This window comes from Strongyloides ratti (assembly GCF_001040885.1).
Source record: "Strongyloides ratti genome assembly S_ratti_ED321, chromosome : 2".
Classification (NCBI taxonomy): Eukaryota; Metazoa; Nematoda; class Chromadorea; order Rhabditida; family Strongyloididae; genus Strongyloides; species Strongyloides ratti.
Genome location: NC_037308.1, coordinates 5,349,497 through 5,374,279, shown reverse-complemented (window position 1 = coordinate 5,374,279; position 24,783 = coordinate 5,349,497). Strand labels below are relative to the sequence as shown.

Genomic DNA, 24,783 nt, shown 5'->3' with positions numbered 1-24,783 from the left:
CATACAAATTTATTTTTAATAGTAATTATTATATTGAAAAAAGAGACCATTTTGTTTGAGTATCCCCCTAGATAATGAAACTTTAATAACTTATAAGTATTATTAAATTTTGTTTATAAATGTATACCTATTAATAAATTAACAAAAATAATTAAATTTATTATCAAAATATTGGTAAAATTATCAATAAATAAAATTTTTATTATAAATGATATATTTATATTTTTAAATTTGGTATTATTTTACCTAAAATGAAAATAATAGAATCAAAAGTATTACCATTATTAAAATAGTTTCTCCAAATAAATTTTAGTTGAAGCATGATATAATTTGAAAGTAAAAATAACAATTTTATATAATACATTAAAAATTCTTATCTTTTCATTACAAATGAAGTAAAAAAAAAGGAGTTATGTTTTAATATATATATATATATATATGGTAAAGGAATAATATTATAAATAAATATTGTCGTCAATGTAAAAACAATTTTTCTTAAAATTTATCATCAAAATATGTTTAAATTATCTATTTAATAGTATAAAAGATATAAATAGAAATTTGAAACTTGTCCTTTTGGATAAACTATGAACTTTTATACATCAAAACACTTTTATAAAATAAACATAAATATTAATGTGTGACAGTATATAATTAACGTATTTTCTTTAGACATTTAAATCTCATGTCCATTGACACTTGTGTATGATGTATCGGAACCTTTTGTATTCCTTACTACTCTTTGATTGAAGTATATAATTTTAATTTATTGTTTAAATTAGTATAAAAGAAATCCTTAAAAATAGTGTTACTACAGTTTAAAAATGCTTACTCAAGAAAATTAAAGAAAAAAAAATCTAAAAATAGTTATTAAATATTGAGATAACAAAAAAAAGTATACTTTATTAAAATAATTATCTTTTTCTATTTAAAAAAAATTAAATATTTGTTTACTATATAAAAATATTTTTTTTTTATAATGAACAGATTTTAATTAAGTAAATAATAATAATTGCTACCAATTGTTTGGTAAATAATGTATAACATATTATAATTACAATAAAATTACCAAACTATTTTTCAAATTTCAAATAGTTTTATTTTATAATAATAATAAAAAAAAAATAATATTATTAAAAATAATAATTTTTTTTTAAATAAACACAAAAACATAAATATCCTATTGATTATCCAATACTTGAAAATAAAAAAAGAAAGTTATACATCTTAGCACAATTAAGATAAACTTTACAAATAAAGAAAAATGTTTTTGTATTTTTAAATAAATAACATTTAAAAACTTATTTTTAAGTAGGCACAAAAATTTTTATTTAAAACATATTTACTATAACATATTTTAAAACGTAAAAAAAAAATAATTTGAAAACAAAAGATTAAATTAGTAAAATATTTAAAAACAAAGTTTAAAATGTCATATTAAAAAATTTTTTTAATGAATAATTTACGATACATTAGTTGTAAAATTTAATTTTCCACCTGACAGATGGCAAATTAATAGAAGCATCAATAGTTCATTAATATCTTTTTAATATTGTTATAGATATATTATGAATTTAAAGTCTAAACATTATTTGAACACATAATATATAATTAAATTGAAAGAGAAAATAATTTTTGTGAACCATCAAATTGATAATAATAAAATAGCAACAGATTGATCTGGTGCAAAAAATTTTACAATATTTGATTGAATATTTGATGGTCTTCCAATAATTAATGTGCTTAATTGTTGATATAATTAATTATTCATTATAATATATATATAACTTTTAAGAAAGAGTTAAATACTAAGACCAATTAATTACGTTAAGTTATAACCTGGAGTTGTAATACTACTTAATAATAAATAAAATATTATGCCATTATAAAAATAAAAATTTATAAGTAATATTTTTTTTAAATATAAAATGTACTGATGTTTTTCTTAAAATTCTCACAAAACAAATATTTCCACAGAAATGACTAATTTATGAAAACATAATTTGTAAAAAATCTTAAAATACAAAAAATAAACATTTATTTTACTTTTCAAATAAAATAATAAATATAATTTTATTAAAAGATTTAAATATCAAATTAAAATCATATGTTTAAAATTAATATAAAATTTAATATTATATATATGGGAGTAGAAAATAAATTACCTATTTATTATTATAACATACAACTAATTATAAATTTTAAATTAATTATTGTTATATGAAAAATAATATATAAATTAATATTTTTAAATTATAAAGATTTAATTATGTAATTGTATATATTGATGTTAAATGATCTATTATAAAATCTTTTAACAACATTTATTCAATACAATTATGATAAATTTATTTTTACAAAGTATCAAGGCATATGGAAACTATTTTACTTACTTTTATATCAATGTAATTATTAAGTTTAGAGATAATTTAATGAAAAATATTTCTTTTATCCATTTAAATATATTATGTACATTGAAAAAGGATGAGTGATAATGGAGGAGGAAGTTGAAATATAAGATGACTCTTTTTATAAAAACTTTTTTCAATAAATTTTAAGGCAATTAATATTTCAAAGAGGAAGTTACTTAAGATGATAATTATATGTAAATAAGATAAGATATGAGTAATCAATTCTTGATAACTAGATTATTTTGATATATATAGTTACCCCAAAGGGATTGTATTAACAATTTCAAAATTTCATATTAATTTTATTATATCAATTTACAATAATAAGCTTTTTTTTTTATTATTTATTTTTATATATTTTAAAATAAAACATTTAAAAATAAAGTTATTATTTCCTTTTTAAAGTATATATTTTTTTTTAAATATTTCTTTTATTCCATTTTTTAAAAACATTCAATTTAATTTGATATCTATCCAAAAAATGAGTTTTCATAAAATAACAAGGAATTATTATTGTATAAAAAAGCCATCCTATGATTAATAAATTGTTTATCAAATAACTCATCCATAAATGTTTATGTAAATCATTCCAAAAATGTATTAAAAACATTACAATACAACATATTGTTAAAAATAGTATTGTACAAAGTGCTTCCATAAATAATGCTTGTACTGCACTACCATTTTTAAGTAAAGAAATTGATGGTTTTATATAATTAAATTTTCCTAATTCATATAATATACCAATTGATATTAATATCAATCCTATGAAATAAAATAAATATAATAGAATATTTAGAAAAATAAAATGATCATATGTTATTGGACCAGCAGTTTTAAATTCAAAGATACGTAATAATGTAACATTTTCATATCTAACATAATTAAATAATTCTTTTTCAATAATTTCATCTGACCTTACTTCACCTAAACATTTAACCATTAATATTATAATTCCAGCTATTGCAAAAATATTAATTAATATTGTTATCATAAAGGATAAAAAATCAAATGATTTAAAACATAAAAGGGTACAAAGATGTTTATATTTAACACAAAATTGATAAACAATACAAAAAAAAGTACAAATGAAAGTGATATAAGCAATTGTTATTGATATTTTTATCATCATTTCTGTCCACTCTTTTGCTGGTCCATGTACAATAAATCCTTTAATTATTACTATTGGTTGTGGTCTTATTAAAATTCCTACCATAAATACATTGAAACATTCTAATAAACATGATACTTCTAATAATCTTTTTAATGAGTATAATTTTTTTGGGCATTTGTATTCATATGAATATAATAATAAGATATTTAATATAATACTTATTGTAGATAAACATGGTATAATTGTATAATAAGTATATTCAAAAAATAACATATTTTAAAGTTTTGGTTTCAAAATTTTTATGAATAAGAAAAATGTTAAAATATTTTTATATATATTTTTAAATAATTATAAGTTATATATAACCTACAATTATAGGTAAAATTTTAATTGTTTGCCATTTTATTTTAAAACGTTTTTGAAAAAAAAAAATAGAATTTTATGATAATATGGATATAACCTATTATTATTTGAAAATATGGGCGTGGTTAGTAAACTACTAATGATATCATGGAAGGAAATAATTGGAAAATCGTTTTGAATGTTTTCTTTTTTATTATATAGAAGAAGACACTTTTTTTAATAGTTTTTTTTTTTATTTTCACAATGGCTTTTTATAAAGTTAGTAATAATGTACCAACTGAAGATGAAACAATGGATAAAATACTAAGGTATTCAATTTTAAGATTATTTAATTTTAAATATATTGATGAAACAAGTGATAATGTTGTATCATTATTTGTCAATTTAACCAAAGTATGTAAGTTAATTATTTTACTTTTTTAATAAAAAAAAATAATATCTTTACAGATTTGAGATCATTAGGTAATCTTTCAAAAAAATATGCAGAACATTCTGGTAGAACAGATGTACAATGTTCAGATGTTCAGATGGCATTACTTGAAGTTGGTACAAAAATAGAAGATTTAACAAAATATATTAAAGAAAGTTCACAAATATCAGAATATTGTTCACAAAAAAATCCTATGATTTATCCACAAAACCCTGAACCAGAAAAAGTTATGCAAATTGGTGAAAAAAAAACATCATTATATGTTCCATCATTTCTTCCACCTTTTCCTGATCCACATACATATATAAGGACAAAAATTCAATCTGAACCAGAATGTAATTATGTTAATGTTAGGATAACAGAAGGAAATAATTTAAGAACAAGTCAAGAATCTGTTAGAGATTATATGCTTAGAATACACCCTACAATTCCTTTATTTCCTAAGTATGTTACAAAGGCTGAGGAAGAGTCTAAGATAGAATATTATCAAAGGAAGTTAGAACTTTGTAGAGAATTTGTCCCTGATTTCAAGGTGAATTATGAAAGTAACTATTTAAATGGTACTCCACCATTAGAAGACTTAGAAATGGCTGAGGATGAATTTAAACAAAAACTTAAACAACAAGGATTATCTGAACATTTATATTATACACCAATATCCGTAAAACAATTAGTTTTTGAGAAAGTCCCAACTTTTTCATTACTATTAGATCCACAACCAGAGCCTTGTAATTACTTAAGAGCCATGCTACCAAATGACAATGTTAATGAGGAAGATGGAACAGATATGTAGTTTAAAAAAAATACGGTTTACTTTCAAAAGATAACAATTAATTTATTTTTATTATTTAGAAAAATAATTTAAATTATTTCTAATGGTCAATTCTTCTATATAGATCAAGTAAAATAAGAATAATAAAATTGTTTTCAATTTCCAAACTTTTTTAAAATTTTTAAATGTTAGCAAAATATATTTGTTATATTCGTAAAACATTTTAAAATTATTCAAACAGGTTTTTGCTAGTTATATTTATAATGGATTTTTAATTTTTCATAATAAATTGTCGTCTATCTTTAATGTGTCTATTTTTAATTATAATAATTTTTTAAAACACTAGGAAATAAATTGATGTAAATAAATATACACAATAAGAAAAATATTTTTTTTTCGGAGAATTTCAAAAATACATTTCAAACAAATATCTTTAACTAATATTTTTAGTAAATTCATTAGTATATTGACAAGAAATATTATTTTAATAAAAAAAACAAAAATAAAATGCATGCTGTAAAAGGAGGGAATATAAAATACAGTAGTCAACAGATGTAAATAAAAGATTTACATTTAATGTCTTCATTTAAAAAAAAAGATCTAGTTTAGGTATATATTTATTAATAGGTATAAATTAAAGAAGTATTATTTTCAACATTGAACTGATTGTTCATGGTCATTTGAAATTAGAAGTTCATTATTTGAAAGTTCTTTGGATGTATTTTCTATTAATAAAGTGTTTTTTGGTGGTTCAATGTATTTACATGATTGTGTTTTACTTTTATATAAGTATAACAAAAATAAAAAATAACTAAATATTAATAGAATTGTTGATAAAATTTCTATGAAATAAGAATTTCCAAATTTAAAGAATGGTAATCCATCATCAAAATTTTCTAAACACCCATCAAGACATGTACTTTTTTCTGTATAATTATAAAAAGTATAAATTTGTTTTCTTCCAAATTTTACTATACAAAGATTAAAAAATTTGATAGCAAATGAAAGTATAAATATTATCATCATTGAAGATCCCCATGATTTATTTTTTGATGATGATATTATATCTTTGATGACTGTTAAAATTACTACAACAATTTTAAAAATTATTGTCATGAAAAGTATGACTAATGATCTTCGCATCCATATTGGTTTTTGATTTCTATAAATATCACAGAAATTCAAATTATCAATGATAGTATTATGATAAGTTACGTTAAATAATCGTGTTAAGTTTAAATTTTCCTCTTCAATACATCCTCCAAATAAACCAACTGGATGATTTTTTTTTCCTATTGTATACCAATTATTATGAAGCAAAGCAAAAATGGATAATAATATTGAAAGAATTGCTAATAAATAAATAAAAAAATAAAAAACATGAAATGACATTTTTTTTTCTTTAATTAAATATTTTTATATTTTATATGATCTTTTAAACTAATTTAAATATAACTCTTTATTCAAAATTATTAATTAATATAAACAATATATTTATTTAGAAAAAAAAAATTTAAAGAATATTATTTATTAAATAAAATAACAAACTTTTATCATTTTAATTATAAATATGAAGATTTATTCCTATCAAACGATAATACAACGGAATCCTAGTAAATTTTTAGTTAAAATGAAAACTTCAACTATATACAAATTTTTTTTTTAAAATTATATTTAGAGAAAACCCGTAATAAAAATTATTATTACTTAAAGTAATATCGAGTTATTTTTCTATTTATATAATTTTTCGTTTGTTACAGAAACAATGCCATTTTTTTCAATTACACCGCTAATTTTTTGTGGAGATTCAATTTCTGAGAGAACATTTTCTAAAGATAACATTTGTTGTAAAAAATTTGTGATTTTTCTTGGACTATTTGTTTTTATTGGAGTATTTGGAAAATGTTTTGAAGTAGTTGAATTTATATTATTTCTTGATACAACACCATTTGATATTTGTTTGTTATTATCAACTTTTGTCAAGATATTTATTCCAATATCATGAATTTTATTATGAAACATTTTATATTTAGATGGAGGTAATCCATTACTTGCTCTATGTTTTTCATAATCTTTTTCTACCTCTCTACGTGTAGCAATTTTTTTTAAAGAAAATTCTAAATCACGTGTACCTAATCTTCCTGGGACACCGAGACCTAATGGGGTAAGTTCAGATAATGAATCATTAGAAGATGACAAAGATTTTGATACTCCTAATGAAGTTGTATGATTTATATGTTGACATTTAGGTTTAACCATTATCATATCAGGATCACTGTTATTAATAAAATATTTTTTATTATTATTCACAGCGCGAGGGGTAATTTCATTATCTTCAATGGTATTGTAATTAATTAAAAGTTCTTTTATAGGACTACATGAAATATCTCTTGTTTCTAATTCTTTTTTATTATTTATACTTTCTTTGATGGGTGTTGAAGACATTAATATACTTATATTATTTTCTATTGGAGTTATTGGTATATCACTAGTTGGATCATTTGGATGTTCAATATTATAATAACTATTATCTTTTCTTGAATAATTATCGTTTTTATAAGTAGGAGAAATCATAATAAGTTCATCATCTGTATTTTCATTAGATTGTGTATTGCAATTAGTAGATACATTTTGAGAAAAAATATTACATCCAATTGCTGCTAATTCATCACTTAATCTTCCTTCTATTGGATAATATTTACATTTATTATTTTCTTCATCCCTATGAGAAATTAAAAAATTAGAATTCCTAGAATCTGATCTTGCAGATACCATTGGTGTAGTATAAAAACCACTATCATGAACTTCAACTTCAGAAGCTAAAGAATCATATAATGAGTCAGATGACATTGCCCTCCCAAACATTGAAGGTTTTTTTCTAAATTTACATAACTCCTCCTCAGCTTCTTTTAACATTTCAAATACTTCAATATATTTATCTTGTAACTCAGAAATTTGTTCCTTTAAATATTCATGATTAATAACCATTTCACCAAGTTGTTCTGTTAAATGTGCATTTTCTTCAATATAAACTTTCTCCTGACTTTTTTGTTCAATAATTTTTTTCATTAATTTTTCAATTTCTTTTGTCTGCTGAAAACATTCTTTATCTTTTTCATTAATAATACTTTGTAATCTTGATACTTGTGAATTAGCTTTATCTAAATATCTTGTATATTCCTCAGCCAAAGACTTCTTCTCTTCTTCAAAAGTTTTACTTAATATTTTTAATTCTTTTGCTTCATTTTTCAAATAACTATTCTCCTTCTTCAACCCGTCAATTTTATTTTTTAAAGAATCAATTGAATTATTAATATTTTTTTCATGCTCAATTACTTCCATGTCATCCTCTTTTTTAATTGATCTAATTAATTTTTCTTTATATTTAACTTGATGTTTTAATTCATTAATAGTTTCTGCATTTTTGGTTAATGAGTCATGCAAAAATGAATTTCTAAAAATTTTAAAATTATTTCTTAAAAATTTTCTAATACATACCGTTCCCTGAGTTCTTGATTCTGTTCCAATAAACTTTTTCCAATCTTAGCAGCTAACTCGAGATCTTTCTCTTTCTGTAAAAATTTACGTTTTAAATTATCAATAGAAAATAATAAGTATGGAACTAATTTTATTTCTTCTTTTGTTACTGTTGGTATTAACTTATTTTCATTAAAATGAAAATTTTTAGTAATCATTTCATTGTTAGATTTCATTTATTAAAAGATTCAAGTTATTTGAAAGTCAACCAAAAGTAAATATATAAAATAAAAAAGAATAGTATGTATAGTTTTTGATCAATGGTGATAAAGCATGTAAATAAATGATAGTAAGATGATTATTATTATTTCTAAATAACAATTAAAGATTATTATAGTAAGAGAATAATAGTATAAAAATAAACAAATAAATAAAAATATCTTTATTGAATAGTTTGATTGTATTTAATAAAGTACCACTAAATATGAAAAGGCTTTAATTTCAAACTTTCATTATATATATAATATTAAATTTACGTAAATATATACATTTATATATTATATAATGTCAAATAAAGTTTGTCAAAAAAAGTTTTTATATAATCACGTAAGAAAAAATACAAAGTTTTTATTATTAGATTATTTAATGAAAATAATGTAATATTTATTATAATACAAGGACGTCTTTTATTTAAAAAAAAAAAGACGGTTAGTCGGAAATAATGAAAAAAAAAAAAGTGATTTATAAATATAGAAATTAAACTATGACTAAATGTAGTTAATAGTATATATTTTCTAAAATAACTGCTGTAGTGTAACAAAAAAAAAATTAACATATATATATTTTTATAACAATAAATTATTTTATTCATTCCAGGGGATATATATTTTATTGGATTTCATAAAAATATAATACGAATGAACAGTTGGAAATTAAATGTTGTAAAATTATATATATATATATATAAATTAAAAATGATCTAATTAAAAATTTTTAAGATGTATAGGTGAACACTATTGTATTAATAATACATTTTATTAATAAAATATATCTAAAAATAAATAAGTAAAAACCTTATATAGGGTGAGAAAGTAAGATGATTGATAATACTTATGGTACTTGGCCATCTTTTCTTATAATGATAAGTCTTTATTTATTAAATTTCTTACTATATTAGAGTGTCACAAGATAGTCATCCTTATTAGCTTTTGTTATTTAAATGTTATGCTTCTGATTATCGATCAAGCATATTGGTTAATATTAGACCACATATTTATGGTTATGAAATATTACTCCTTATAATATACTTCTTAAATTACCACTATATTAAATATAATATTATTAAAGATAAAAAAAAAAGAAAAAATTATTTAGCTAATGCAAAAAAAAAATAATACTACAATATGTATCGATAATAATCTTTAGAATAATTTGATTTAAGACAAAATAAATATATTTACTATTGTTAAATAATAATATTTTGTTAATAATAAGAAATATTCTATTCAACAATAATTTGATTAACTTTCAACGGTAGAAGAGTTGTTTGACGTAAAGCATTGTTTGAAAAAATCAGACATAATTTAGATAACAAGTTTAATTCAAACAAGTATTTAATATTGATAACTAATATATAAACATTTTGATAAATTTAAAATGTATCAAATAAAATTTTTTCCTTTAATTTTTTTTTAAATATAGTTTTTATAAAAATTTTATGCCATACTAATTTAAGTTCCTCTATGTTTTAAAATTTTTAAAAACTTACTTCCTCAAGCATATGAATAACCTTAACAACATCATCTTCCATTCGTTTTTGGTTAACAGAAATGCTCTTCTTCAAAAATGGCCTATCAGATGTTTGTAAATAACTTTGAAATAGTGTTGAATCTGTTGATAATCTCTGAGCATTGTCCTGTTTTATCATTCTTTCTTGACGTGCAGTCAAGTCTAAAAATCATTAATTGTTAAGCAAAAATCAATTTTTTTTTTTTTTGGTACTTTTTTATTTTTCATTTTTTTTTTTCAAAATAAAATGATAAATTTTTTGGCAAATAAATAATATAAAATATTTGACTTTATATTTTATGTGGTAAAATAAATAGACAAAGTATAATAGTTTAACTTTAGTTTAAACGTTTATAAATAATAATAAATAATGATAATTTATATTTATTTTTTTTTCTATTAAAATGAATAAATATATATTATTCACTTTATAAAACAATTGTTTTTAAGTAACTTTTTTGTATCAACATTACTTTACTAATCAAAAAAAAAATAATCTCACCTTTAAATGATAATTGATATATTTCATATAAGTTTTCCATTGACAATTTTAACCATTTGAATATAAGAATTTAAAAAAAATGTTAAAATATATACTAAAATATATCATAAATAGTAAAAAAAAATTATGCTTATATTTAATGAAATAAAAAAATAAAATTCGTATGTAAAAGATTGATAAAATTAATAAAATTGCTTAGAAATAGTATATTTAAAAAAAAAAAAATATTTATCATTTTTGGAAAAATGAATTATTGACAAAATGGGGAAATGAGTAGTAGATAGCTAAAATAGTTAAACTAAAAAGTAAGTAATATTCTTATCCAAATTTAGTGTATAGAAATAAATTTATGTACTATATTTCCTTTAATATTGTTTTGTAAAATTTTTTTTTTAAATAAAAAAATAACAATATTTGCTTGAAAACCATTCTTACTTTGTTTATCATTTCAATATAATATAGTATTTTAAGGATGAATTGTAGAGAATGTAAAAAAAAATATTATAATGTCGTCTGTTACCAAAAAATCGATTATCAAGATTAAAATAAAAAAAAAACTAATAAATTTTATTTATTTAATTTTAACAAATTTATATTGATTTAATGTAAATTTGAAAAGATATTATTTTATAAATTAAATGTAATATATATATATATATAAAACTACTTGAGATGGGTGAAATATTATATTAAATGATTTTGTTTAATAAGATACATGTAGCAAGAGAAAAGAAATATATTTTATATAGTTGAGGCGTTGATTAATAGCATTGCTGATTCTTTTGTTTAAGATATTACAATAATAATAATAATTTATATTTTTTTTTCTTAATATTTCATCATAACTTATTTTATTTTTTAAATTAAAAATAAATATAATAATACTAATTATTGTAAATAAATATATATATATATATATATATATATATATATTTATACATATATTACAATGAAATTAATTCTAGCTAATAATACTTTTTAGATATAGTTTAGCTTGGTAATATTATTTATTCATTTCATCTAAAAGGTGATAAATACTTATCTTTATATCAATATTGTATACATTGTTTAAATTTTTAAAGATTATCTCAAATTACTCATTCTGATAAAATGTCACAGATCAGGGAAGCTGAGGTCGTATTAAATTATGACGTCTGGTAATTAAAAGTATTACACACCATTTATTAAAATATAATAGAATATGAAGCCTTGATATTTTATACTTAAGAATTTTTAGAACACCAACATATATATATATATGTACAATATATTAATAAAAAGAATAGAAAATAAAACATTCTTTTGATTAATATTTTAAGAAATATTTACATGAAAAGAGGTTAAATTTTATTTAAACAAAAATTTAAAATAGCTTTTTAACAAAGATATAATTATCATTTTAAAGTAAGGGAAAACGTTGTATATATATATATATTTTACAAAATAAAATATTATATTTCTTTACAATCTTTAATACTCTTGTCTAACAAAACTTACCAAAATACATAAGTTCCTCAAGGATATCATCTTCTTTAGATAAATAGTTATTTTTACTTTTAGAATTAATTTTGAACAGACAAATAATGTAACTTTAAATAAAAATTAATTTTATTATCAATATAAATAGGGTAAAATAAATGTTAAGATAGAAGATCAATAAACTATCTTAAATATATATATATATATATTTCATACATTATAATTAAAAAAAATATATATAACTTTAATTGTAAAGAAAAAAAAATATATAATGTATAATTAATTAATGAACAAAATTTTCTTATCGCATTAATTTTTATAAAAATTAATGAATCTACACCTATTATGTAATAGAAATTTTTATTCTATATCATACATCTTTTTGTACTTAAATTAATTTTAAAATTTATATATAATTATTAGATGTGAACATAAAATAATAATAATAATAATTAAAATATATAAAGTTTATTAGAAAAAATATAAATATATGATATTAATAATTGTAAAACAGACTATTCTCATATTTTGTTTATGAGATATATTTAAGCATTACAAATATATATATATATATATCATTTTTTTAGATATATATGCAATAAGTCATTTATAAATTTTAATTGCTGTTATGACTAAAAACCATTAAAATTATAACTTTTTTTATTTTTTCATATTTAAAATTAAAAAAATATCTTATAAAAAAATAGAAATGTGTCAATAATTATTTAAAAAAAAAAACACTAATCGTAATCGGCTTATACCAATACAACATTTTATAAATTTATTTTTTTATTTTTTATATCAATTTCAAAATACTAAAGTAATACTAAAATTTTAAGTTAAACTTATTTAAGGTGTTTAAAATAAGTTAAAATGCATGAAAGCTTGAATATAAAAATATATTATTTATATGTAATAATAAATAAAGTACTTAAAACTTACACCTTTTTTTAGATTTTTAAAAACTTATTATTTATTTTATATATAATATAGAAACGACATTTTAAAAAGTATAGAAAATGTATAAATGTAAAATTTTGTTTATCATATCTTGCCATCTATCTCCACCACATAGAAAAATTTTTTTTTTTTTAATAAAAATTTACACAACAATGCTATTTGTTAGATAGTTGTTGGTATTTGAAACATTAAAAGCAAAAAATATTTGTATATTTTTGTAAATGAAATCTTAGCTATGTAATTAAATATACCATTGAAATGAATTAAATGAATAGATTTTAGACAAAAAAAAAAATTGATTAAATAGAATATTAAAAAGACTAACACTACAACAAACAATATAATTGATGAAAAAACTTATGTTATATTATATAAATCAAAAAGAATATAAAATGATAAAGTAAAGGTGATTAAAAAGTCTAATCATTTTCAATTTTAAATTAAACAATACAACATTCATTTTTTTTATTAACTTCTGTTAAATAAACTTTTAAGAATCATTATTTATTAATACTTTTATAGAATATAAAACATATTTAGTAATCACTTAACGCTACTTCATTTTTTTTTTTACAATATAGATGTAAATAAACTATTTTATGTTAAAAATTTTTTCTTTTCAAAAAAGAAAGTTTACATTTATTTTAAAGATTGAGGTTAAAAAATTTTTATACATTATCAGCTTAAGTTAAAATTAAACTATAAATAGAAATTTTTAAATATTTTATTTTATTTTAGTAATAATTTTTAAATTATATTAAACATACCAAAATATTCAATTGCTTTGATAAATTGATCAGTTGATACAATATATGATGATCCTCTATGTTTTAAGGATATTAACATTTTATCCAATGGTAATGATTTTAAATCCATTATATTATTATTTTGTTTATCCATCTTATCAACAACATTAATATTCATACTAAAAACTTCATTTTTTGAAAATTTTTGATTCTTAAAAGTCAACATCCAATCTAATAAATTTTCTGTTGATGTATAGCAAGATGTCAAATTGTGAATATCAATTCCAAAATTTCTTGCCTTTTTATTTGTTTCATTGTCAAAAAAATCAGGAATTAGTTTATTTTTCATATCTGAAAATTATATAAATGTTTAAATTAAAAAAAAAAATATATCTTGAATTTGTATAGCTTCTTTTCTAGTTTATATTTAATATTTAAATAATAATTCTAATTTTCACAAGAAAAATTATATCTTTTTTAATAATAATAAATATATTCTTCTTTTATTTTTATTCTTTTTAGAAATTAATTCTTTTTATATATATTTATAAAAACTTATAACATGAAGATAAGTTAAAAATTGTGAGAAGATATTACTTAAATTATTTACTACAATACAAGATATATTCAAGAGTATAAAAATTCAATTTCATTTTATCTAATGATTGTGTTAAGTAATATGAAGGTACTCACGTAAATGGGTACTGCCTATATCTTCAATAAATAAAGTGTCACCAATAAATGATATTTTGATTGTTTCATAAAGTAATTTAATAAGCTATTATATCTTCTTAATATATATATATAATGTGAAAAATTTTTAATTAACTATATAAAAGACATTATACTATTTTAAAACAAATATAAAATTATCAAAAACTTCAAAGATAGATATAATTTAAAATAAATTATAAACGTCACCTTCTTTCTATAATTACTTATCAAGCTTTGAACTGAATCATAAAAATATATTGATGATTAACTAAATTCAACAGACAATATGTGTAACACAAACTATGCCTTTTTTAGTTAATATTTTAATGACAAATATCTTAACTCTAAATATATTATAACAATATTTATTCTACAAATAAATCATGAAGAAAAAAAATCTTTAAAAATTATTTTATTTTAAAATATTAAATAATAAAAATGAAACATTTTAAATACCTATATCTACATATTATAATAATTATATTTTTTCACATTTTTATTTTTATAACTTTTACATATTATTTATATTAAAAGTATATATACAAGATTAGCTAAAGAAATGTCTATTTAACCATAAGGTATTAAAATTATAATTTATTATATAATATTATTACAAGAAAAAAAATAAAATATAGAAATATTAAGTTGCAGAAATGTTACCATACTAATTTCCGAAAAAAAAAAGATGAAATGTTAAACAAAGAATTATTAATATATTACACTATTAACATATCGAATTATTTTATCTTATATAAAAAATATTAATTTTACTACAAAATGTTTTTTTTTATTCATAAAAAAAAATTGTTGTGAATTGAAATTCATAAGTAAAATAAATTTTTTTATTTTCCTTCTATTGATATAAAAAAAATGCGTCGACATTGAAGTTGTATGAATAGAATTCATTTAGTTATGGACTTTGCATTATTTTCAATTACGTAATTATAAATAATAAAAATCTTTTATAATATATATATATTTATGAATAAAAAAATAATTTAATGAAATATCTTTGTGCATTTGCATTATTTTTTATATAAGATACTAAACATTTATCATATTTTATCAAAACTTATATACATATATAAAGTTGTCATAAATATTTATAAAAACAATGAAACCAAAAATATTGTATTTTTATCTTGGAAGAAATTTTGTATCCAAATAATATATTGTACAAAATTCAATTTTTTTATTTTTTTAAATTTTTAATAGAACTTACAAAAGTTCAATAAAGATATGAACATTCCCATTTATAAAAAATATCATACCATTTTTTATAACTTTTTTTAAAAAGGATTTTAATAATAATTAAGAAAACCCAAAAATCAACTAGTTATTTTACCACCCAAATTTTTATTATGATATGCAGGTATATACATTTTCTGAGATTTCCGTCTCACCGCATTTTATTTTTGGAATGATTTGTTTGAAGTCTTATTCTTGTGACGATTTGATGTCATCTCTCCAATACTACTATAATTTACCCATTCTACATTAATTTTTTTATACATTTATTATTTCAACAAAATGTTAATATTATCTTTCATTTTATTTAAATTATTCATAATTTTACTCAATTTATTTAATTATATTTAATTTATACATAACTAGTAATTTTTTTATAATTATAGGTTACATCCTGATAACCCAAAGGAACAATGCGTGAAAAGGTAAGATTTAAAAAAATATATAACACATATAATAATTTTTATTTTTAGTGGAAGAAGAAGCGTTCACGGAGACTTCGCAGAAGACGCCGTCAATCGAAGCGTTAAATCAATTTATCTTTGCTACTGCAGGTATGGATGCTTTCTTTCTGGAGACATTGATTTCCTACTCAAAGTTAAATGGACTCGTCTCTCATGTTTATGAATATGCTAAAACTGCTTTTGAATAAAATTCTGAAGTCAATTTATTATTTATGGAACTGGGAAATAGTTTCATATATTCATATTGTTCTGCAGTATGCCTGGTTATATTGTTTATTTAATAAACGTTGTTATGTTAATCTTTTTTAATTTTAAGCCACTTATTTTGATAGTCATGTGGTAAAATATATATATAGTACTTTTGAATGAAAATATTTATTGAAGTACTAGTTTTTTTCTTAAATAACATGTTGGACAAAAAAAAATTATTTTAGCATATAAAATTTTATTAAAAATATAAAAATTCATAGTTTTCAGTAATTTTTAATTATTGGTACAAAGTGATAGTTTTCCAAAAAATTCTTTTGACAGCATAGACTTCTATAATACTTGTTTTAGATAAAAATTCAAGTATATGTGACACATTAAATCATTGATTGGAAAAATTAATCTCATCTGATATATATATTGGTTCTTTTAATTGAAGATACTTGATCATTATTTGAAAACAATTAAATTTAATAAAAAAAATAGTTGTTTAAATCTTGTCCCTAATCTTCAGGGCAAAAGGATATCAAATTTATTTAAACTCAAAAAGGTGTAACTAAATATATTCAAATAAATAAATTTTTTTTAACTTCCATATGTTTTAACTTTAATAATTTGTAAATTTTAGTTTAACTCTATTTGTTATTATATTTAACATTTTAAAGCAATCATAACACTAAATGTTTTTATGTGTCAATGAAAAAAATTATTTACGTTGATAATTTTGAATAATAAATAACAATTAGATATATTTCAATATATATATATATCCCTAAAAAATATATTGTAACAATAAAATGATTGAAAGTAATGCCAAAAGTTATACAATAATATTATAAACATTGATGTCGTCATTTAAATATATTGTAAATGACCGATTTATTAAACAGTTATCAGATAATACATTTTAAATCATATCTTAATTTTTGAAAAATAACTATCAATTTATTATGTCAACCAAAGTATATTCATATTTTTTTTTATTCTTTCTTATGTATTTCTTGATATAATAAATCCAAGATTTATATGATATGATATCTTATGTTTATATTATCATACATTTATAAAATCCAATCATCAATAATAAAAATATTATTTTTATCATGATACTTTTATTTAAATGTATTTTAAAAAAAAAGCACAACAAAAATAAATATTTGTATTAATTGTAATAAAAAGTTAAAATATTTGACAAAAAATGTGAGGATTAAGGGGAAAATTATTTAAAATATAAATAAAATTGTACACAAAATTCTGCAAATATTTCTTGCTAAAATAATAATTACTCATTAAACATTTAACCATAACATTACATATTATTTATATAAATGAATAATAATATTATATAAAAAAAAAGAATAAAAAAAATTGTATTATTTAATTAATTCTATAAATAAAAGAAAAATAATTTTTTTTTAATCAATAATAATTATATTATATTTGATTTAACTACAATTTACATAAATATTTAATAAATTTTTGTCATTTATAGCAATTATTTTTTTTTAAACCAGGTTAGAAATATTTTCTATTGTAAAATATTTATATGATTATATTTTAAATAATCGTATAGTCATTGGTCTACTAACAAAAACATTTTTTTTTACTTATATTTAATAATAATAAATTGATTAAAAGTATTGTCTGTAATACTATAATTACAAATAATTAAATTTAAAAATATATATTTAATGACTAAATAATTAAAAAGATTCTATAAATATAAAATGATCTTTAATAGTTCATAAACCAAAAACGATTGTAAATAGATAAAACAAGTAAATATAAAATAATATATTTTAAAATTAATGCTAACGTCATAAAAACTGGACCTATAATTTGTAAACAAAAAAAGGTAGTCAGCAATTTTTGATAAAAATTTTAAATTAAAATAGATTGTGAATTTAATATTAATATTCTATACCACATAAAATAACAAAATTTTCTAAAATTCTTTTAAGTTATTATAAGTAGTTTATTAAATTTCAAGTACTTTCCTAACATGGCAAATGCTTAAAACTTACTAACAAGTTTAGCTAAAAGAAATATTACAGATAAAAAAACTATCCTAAATAGTAATTTTGTATGTTTTTATGTGTTAATTTAAATGTCGATTGAATAAAATTAATAAATAACCAAACTAAATTAATATCTTTATTCTTACTTCTTTATTAGTAAATGTTGCTATTGTTATTATTATCCCATAACAAAATTTATTTTTGTTAATTTTTCAAAATTGGAACATTTAATAAAAGTTTGCTTTCATTTTCACATAAAGGTTATGTAATCTTACACCCTACCTATTGAAAATTACAATAAAAAACATCTTATTTTTAAAAATTATTTACAAAAAAAATTACCATAGATACTTTCTAACTTTTTGAAAAATGTTTTTACATTAATGTAAACATATATAAAACTTTTTTATTCGCTTAAATTTGAGAAAATATTTAAGACACCAAATAACATCTAGTACCGTATAACTATCCTATATTAAATGGTACGTTAAAAATTTTAATAAAAAAAAAATATGAATCAAAATTATAGTTTAATAGTTTCAAAACCATATATGTTTTAAATAAATGTCGCATACTAGTTATTTTTTTTTTAAAAAAAAAGTCAATATTTAATAATTTTCAATTCTGGAGCTTTTTTAGAATCATAATTACAAAAATTACATATTTTTCTTCAGGATACATTGACAATATAAATAACTAGCGCAAACATTATATGAGGTCGATAATATTACGTTAAAAAAAATGAAATGTTAATTGAATGTTTATACCTTTACTGTTATAACGTGAAGTTTAAGTTTAAAACAACACTAAAATTATTATAGTCGGTTATTTCAAATTGGAGTTTTGTTGCCGAACGTATATATCTTGTAACGATTGCGCACAGAGGCCACCATTTACATACACTTCTTGAATGCGCACATATAGGCGTTGTTACCCATCTCATGTAATTATTGGCATATGTATTTTAATCTGCCACGCTCCTCCTTATATATATATTCCAACTTTAAATTCAACTAATTACCTTTGGATTTTTTAAGTATTTTTTCTAATTACCACTACTTTGCTTTAGGTTTTTAATATTGGATAAAATTTATTTCAAACTATGACAACAAAGGAACCTACTAATAATCAACCAATACAACAAATAACAACATATAATAATGTACAACCACAGCAAATGGTGTTATTAAATGGCGCTCAAAATCAACGAGTGCCTTATAAATTAGCAAACCCAATTCCGATCAATCCTTTAAATCTCCAACCAGTAAATGCACCAACTGCAGGTGGACAATATTATTTTATAGTACAGCCTCAAGTGCCTTCAGGGCAACAAATTATGATGAATGGGGCTCAATTGGTACCAATTTCTGGTGCACAAACGATAACGATAAAAACAGAAAATTGTGGAGATCAAAGTATCATTCAGACGACGGGTGATCAACAATTTATACCACAGTCAATTATTATTCCACCACATATTATGACTCCAACAACTTCGAATTCAATGGACATAAATAATAGTAATATGACTGTAAATATGGGAATAAATTCTAATATGCATCAATTAATGTCTAATCAAGTTAATTCAAAAGATAATCCAATAGAAAATTCTCATCCTAATTCAATTTCTCAATTAACACCATTAGAAAATTATCATCCTGAGGAACAACAAATTTCTCAAAATGGGTTAATGGCAAATGATATTGTAAATGTGCAATCTCAAGACATTTCAAAACAAGACGATCTTAATCAAATGAGAATTACATTAGGCAATTTACAATTTCAACAAGATCCAAATGATCCTCAGAAATGGATAGTTATAACAGAGGGTCAAAATGGACCTTCATCTGGTGTAATTCAGCAAACATTGGTTTCAAATGTTATAGAAGCAATGAATAATGGTTCATCATCTACCTCAGAATGTCCTTCACCTTCTAGTATGAGTATGAAAGATAGTAGTTATAATTCATCTACTAATCGTTCTGCCAAAAGAGCATCAGGAAAACGGGTGCCATGTGAGTGTCCAAATTGTCAAAAAAATGCAAATGTTCCTAGAGAAGAAAAAGTAGCAGGGCATTTATGTCATCTTTGTGGTAAAAAATACTCAAAAGTTAGTCATCTGAAGTCTCATTTACGTGCACATTTTAATGATCGTCCATATGTTTGTGATTGGCCAAATTGTCCCAGAAAATTTACTAGGAGTGACGAACTTCAAAGGCATAGACGTATCCATACGGGTGAGAAGAAATTCTTCTGTAATGTATGTGGAAAAGGCTTTATAAGAAGTGATCATAAAAGTAAACATAGTAGGGTTCATGATAAAAAAGGTGAGACATCACGAAGTTTGGGAATTCTTGAAGAAGCGTCCATGCATATTTAAAGTATTGTATTTATATTAAAAAAATTTTGCATTTAATAAAGTAAAGGAAAAATTAAAAAAAAACTGTAGTTACAGTAGGAACTTGTTATAATTAATTTGATAAAAAATAAATAATAGATAAAAATATTGTTTTAAAACAAATTGTTTCTATGAAATTATGGAGAAGAATAAAATTTATTGTATTTAGTAATTTTAAAATTTTGTAATAAAATGATATCATAAAAAAGGTAAAAATTTTATTAGTTGTGTAAAGATTTAGAAGTTCCTTTTTAGATAGTATTATACATAAGATATTAGGATTAATTTTATATCAATAGAGTACATTAAAATGTCAGTATTTTTGATTTTTAAACATTTATATACAATTTTATGATCACACCCAAATTATTTTTTTATGATTTTAAATAAAACATTTTTATATAGTAATATTTTATTTCCAAATTTTTTACTACAACTTTGAACATTAAGAAATATTTTAAAACAATACTACCTTGAAAAGGGTTTATTTTTTCAAAAATTTTTAAAATATTTGAATTATTTTGACATTTGATTGTAATCAAAACTTTTTATTATCTAACATTTTTTAATATTAAGTTGGTAAGTACAAAATTTATTATATTAATAATCTTTTTTTTTTAATTAAAAAAAATATAATTCTAATTGATTTATTAATAAGGAATAAATATAAATTATATTTTGTTTATAATTTCTACAAAAAAAAAAATAAAAAGGTTGTGTATATATATTTTATTTTTTGTATATACATAAATTTAATAAACAAAATTATATTATAAAAAAAAGATTGAAAATTAGGTTGTTCATTAGTATGAATATAACTTTTATCTTTTCAAAGAAAAAAATTATAAAGTAAATCTATTTGATTATAAATAACTTGTAAAGTAACTAATGAAATATTTTGCTGTTATAATATTTATTACTTTTTTTTCTAAATAAAAAAAGTGTACAAATTTAGATAAAATCATAATAATTTAACTGTTATAAATTTTTATTAATATAAAATTTTGAACAAAAAAATTATTGATGAATGGTAGTTTTTTTCCTTTTTTATATAAAAGATAAGTTTATCATGTATAACCATATATAATTTTTATAAGCATTAAATATTTTGTCAAAAGTTGTTTTATCAAAATGATATTAAAATATTAATGATATATATGTTCATTGCTTAATTATTACTCGTTTAACATTTCAATATTTTTATAAAATATACAAAAATTAAATTCTATTTTTTTTAAATACACATCTACTAGAGTTTTCATTAAATTATCAAAAGTAGAGGCCAATATTTGTAAACTATATAATTCTAATACACATTTTTTTCTAAATTTTTGTATATATTTTCATTTTGTAAACATTTTAAAAAAATATACTATATTTTATACACCATTCCAAGGGACCTGACTATTTAATACACTATCTATTGTTGCATTTAATTTAGCAGCACTTTCTTTATTATCCTGAGGTTTCCTATTATTAATTCTATTTGAATTGAAATGCGTTCGTAAATGCTTACTATAAAAAAAATAAAATAAATTATTATTACATTATAAAATGAAAAAAAAAAATCTACCTCAAATGATCACTTCTTATAAATTTCTTATCACATATTTCACATGAAAATTTCTTTTCTCCAGTATGTATACGTCTATGACGTTGAAGTTCATCACTTCTAGTAAAACGTTTTGTACAATTTTGCCAATCACAGACAAATGGTTTATCACCAAAATGACTACGTAAATGACTTTTTAAATGACTTGTCTTACTATATGTTTTATTACATAAATGGCATATATGAACTCTAGGTCTTTCACCTCTAGGCATGTTAGCACTATTAATACAATTTGGGCATGTACAGGCACATCGTTTTGAAATTTTTCTCCCATTAACAGTTGTTATTGTACTACTGTTATTATTGTTTGTTTCATTTTTAGGTTGACTTATGCTATTATTAATATTCATTGAGGCAGCTATTGTAGCAGCAGTTATTGGAGATTGACCAGCTTCATTTGTAATTATCCATTTTTGTGGATCAGTTGGATCTTGACGAAAATGAAGATTACCTAAAGTAATTGTTTGTTGATTAGGAAGTACGAGACTAGCAGATTTTTGACTTTGTAAATGAACATGAATTGGTTGATTATTATTCTGATTAATTGAATGATTATTTCCCTGATTTTGTTGTTGTATCTGAACTTGTTGTCTATTATTTTGTTGTAAAATAATTGGTTGCTGGCTAATAGTATTTCTATTAAAATTTTGATTACTATTGTTGGATGATGTGCTACTATAAATAACTTCTTGTTTAATCATTGGAGATCCGTGATTATTTTGATGTATCATAATTTGTTGATTTGAATTTAATTGTTGATGAGAATTTATTTGATTTGGAGCATCTTGGATGTAATCCGGCTGTACTGCCATTAAAGACCCGTTAACTGATATAAGTTGAGTATTTATTTGACTGTTTACTTCATTTTGTTGATGAGTAATTACTTGACCGTTTATTTGATTTGGTCCTTCAACTTCATTAGACACATTCATTTGTACAGGAATGAATGTGAACTGGAATAAAATATTATTGTAAGATTTAAAAAAATCAAAAATATTTCTAAAAAAATCAATTACACACCTGTTGTTTTTGTGGTATCATATTTTGTGGAGCTACAAAAAATACTTGTTGTGCTCCAGTAGAATTGTTTTGATTACTTGGTAGGGAACTACCAACACTTGTTGCGGGATTCTGAATAAAAATAACTTGCTGTTGTGCTGGATTTATACCAGGTGGCAATATAACTTGGAATGGCTGTCCATTATTAGTTGGTTGATTACTCATATTCCTACTAATATTATTCATCTCACATTTGATCTGTGGTTGTGATCGGATAATTAAATTAGGATGCTGTAACGTATCCGTGCTCATATTTACTAAATTTATATACAAGGCATGTAAAAATCACTTTACTTAAATTAAATGGCAATCTGAAATATGATTTGGATTTTTGAAAATCAAATTTTAACATATCTAAATATGATAATGAAGCATAAATGATAGTTATTATGGATAAAATTAAAAAAGCCATGTTTAGGCGCAATAGGTGGAGAAGTGAAAAAGGGGTATGAAGCCAGAATAATACAATGACAGCCCACTAAAGAATAAAATATAAGAATATTGTTAAAATTTTGTACAACCAAACATTCCTAGCCATTTTCTCTAACAATTGATAGATATAGGGGTGTGTCATTGGAAATGCATTTAACGCGACCGCGACCCAAATATAACGCTGATAATATGATAAGATATGATATTTATAGGTAATTTCAAAACTTGATAAAAAAAATAATCAACACATACATATATATATATATATATATGTATTTATATATATGGACAATTGACTTTTATAATAAAAGATATTTTAATTACTTAAAAAAGAAATTATAAGTATTACATATCAAAGATATGCAAATGATTACTTTATCCGAAAAACGTACAAATAAACAAAATTTTTAGTTGTTTGTTGCGGCTGTCGCATCTCAGTAACAAATTGTTATCATTACACTACACCCATACCTGTTTTTGATGTTATTAAAGTTATACATACAAAGCTCTTATCTCTTAAATGTGACTTTGTCTGACTTCTCTGATCAGAAAATTCAGTCATTGTCTATCACCGCCTTTCACCCGTTCA

General features: G+C 20.4%; 7 protein-coding genes across 7 annotated transcripts; 3 read left to right on the top strand and 4 right to left on the bottom strand.

Moving 5' to 3' along the window:
* Positions 1-2,829: 2,829 nt before the first annotated feature.
* SRAE_2000169600 (Hypothetical protein) lies at positions 2,830-3,627 on the bottom strand (the record flags this gene model as incomplete). The annotated part of the gene is made up of 2 exons (XM_024652678.1): positions 2,830-3,176; positions 3,240-3,627. 2 exons carry the CDS (start codon positions 3,625-3,627, stop codon positions 2,830-2,832), a joined length of 735 nt encoding a protein of 244 aa, XP_024506231.1.
* A 504-nt stretch (positions 3,628-4,131) lies between these two features.
* Positions 4,132-5,111, top strand: SRAE_2000169500 (Transcription initiation factor TFIID subunit 8; the record flags this gene model as incomplete). The annotated part of the gene is made up of 3 exons (XM_024652677.1): positions 4,132-4,196; positions 4,245-4,285; positions 4,336-5,111. The coding sequence occupies 3 exons, from the start codon at positions 4,132-4,134 to the stop codon at positions 5,109-5,111; spliced, it is 882 nt and encodes a 293-aa protein (XP_024506230.1).
* A 630-nt stretch (positions 5,112-5,741) lies between these two features.
* On the bottom strand, positions 5,742-6,482 carry SRAE_2000169400 (Hypothetical protein; the record flags this gene model as incomplete). Its single annotated transcript, XM_024652676.1, has 3 exons — positions 5,742-6,166; positions 6,219-6,252; positions 6,306-6,482. 3 exons carry the CDS (start codon positions 6,480-6,482, stop codon positions 5,742-5,744), a joined length of 636 nt encoding a protein of 211 aa, XP_024506229.1.
* A 339-nt stretch (positions 6,483-6,821) lies between these two features.
* Positions 6,822-16,009, bottom strand: SRAE_2000169300 (HAP1, N-terminal domain-containing protein; the record flags this gene model as incomplete). Its single annotated transcript, XM_024652675.1, has 6 exons — positions 6,822-8,544; positions 8,589-8,662; positions 10,336-10,517; positions 12,355-12,387; positions 14,064-14,393; positions 15,979-16,009. 6 exons carry the CDS (start codon positions 16,007-16,009, stop codon positions 6,822-6,824), a joined length of 2,373 nt encoding a protein of 790 aa, XP_024506228.1.
* Positions 16,010-16,122: 113 nt separating this feature from the next.
* SRAE_2000169200 (Hypothetical protein) lies at positions 16,123-16,631 on the top strand (the record flags this gene model as incomplete). Its single annotated transcript, XM_024652674.1, has 3 exons — positions 16,123-16,190; positions 16,391-16,429; positions 16,478-16,631. 3 exons carry the CDS (start codon positions 16,123-16,125, stop codon positions 16,629-16,631), a joined length of 261 nt encoding a protein of 86 aa, XP_024506227.1.
* A 3,164-nt stretch (positions 16,632-19,795) lies between these two features.
* Positions 19,796-21,073, top strand: SRAE_2000169100 (Zinc finger, C2H2 domain and Zinc finger C2H2-type/integrase DNA-binding domain and Zinc finger, C2H2-like domain-containing protein; the record flags this gene model as incomplete). The annotated part of the gene is made up of 1 exon (XM_024652672.1): positions 19,796-21,073. One exon carries the CDS (start codon positions 19,796-19,798, stop codon positions 21,071-21,073), a length of 1,278 nt encoding a protein of 425 aa, XP_024506226.1.
* A 1,397-nt stretch (positions 21,074-22,470) lies between these two features.
* On the bottom strand, positions 22,471-24,756 carry SRAE_2000169000 (Zinc finger, C2H2 domain and Zinc finger C2H2-type/integrase DNA-binding domain and Zinc finger, C2H2-like domain-containing protein; the record flags this gene model as incomplete). The annotated part of the gene is made up of 4 exons (XM_024652671.1): positions 22,471-22,606; positions 22,665-23,656; positions 23,724-24,019; positions 24,666-24,756. The coding sequence occupies 4 exons, from the start codon at positions 24,754-24,756 to the stop codon at positions 22,471-22,473; spliced, it is 1,515 nt and encodes a 504-aa protein (XP_024506225.1).
* Positions 24,757-24,783: the final 27 nt, after the last annotated feature.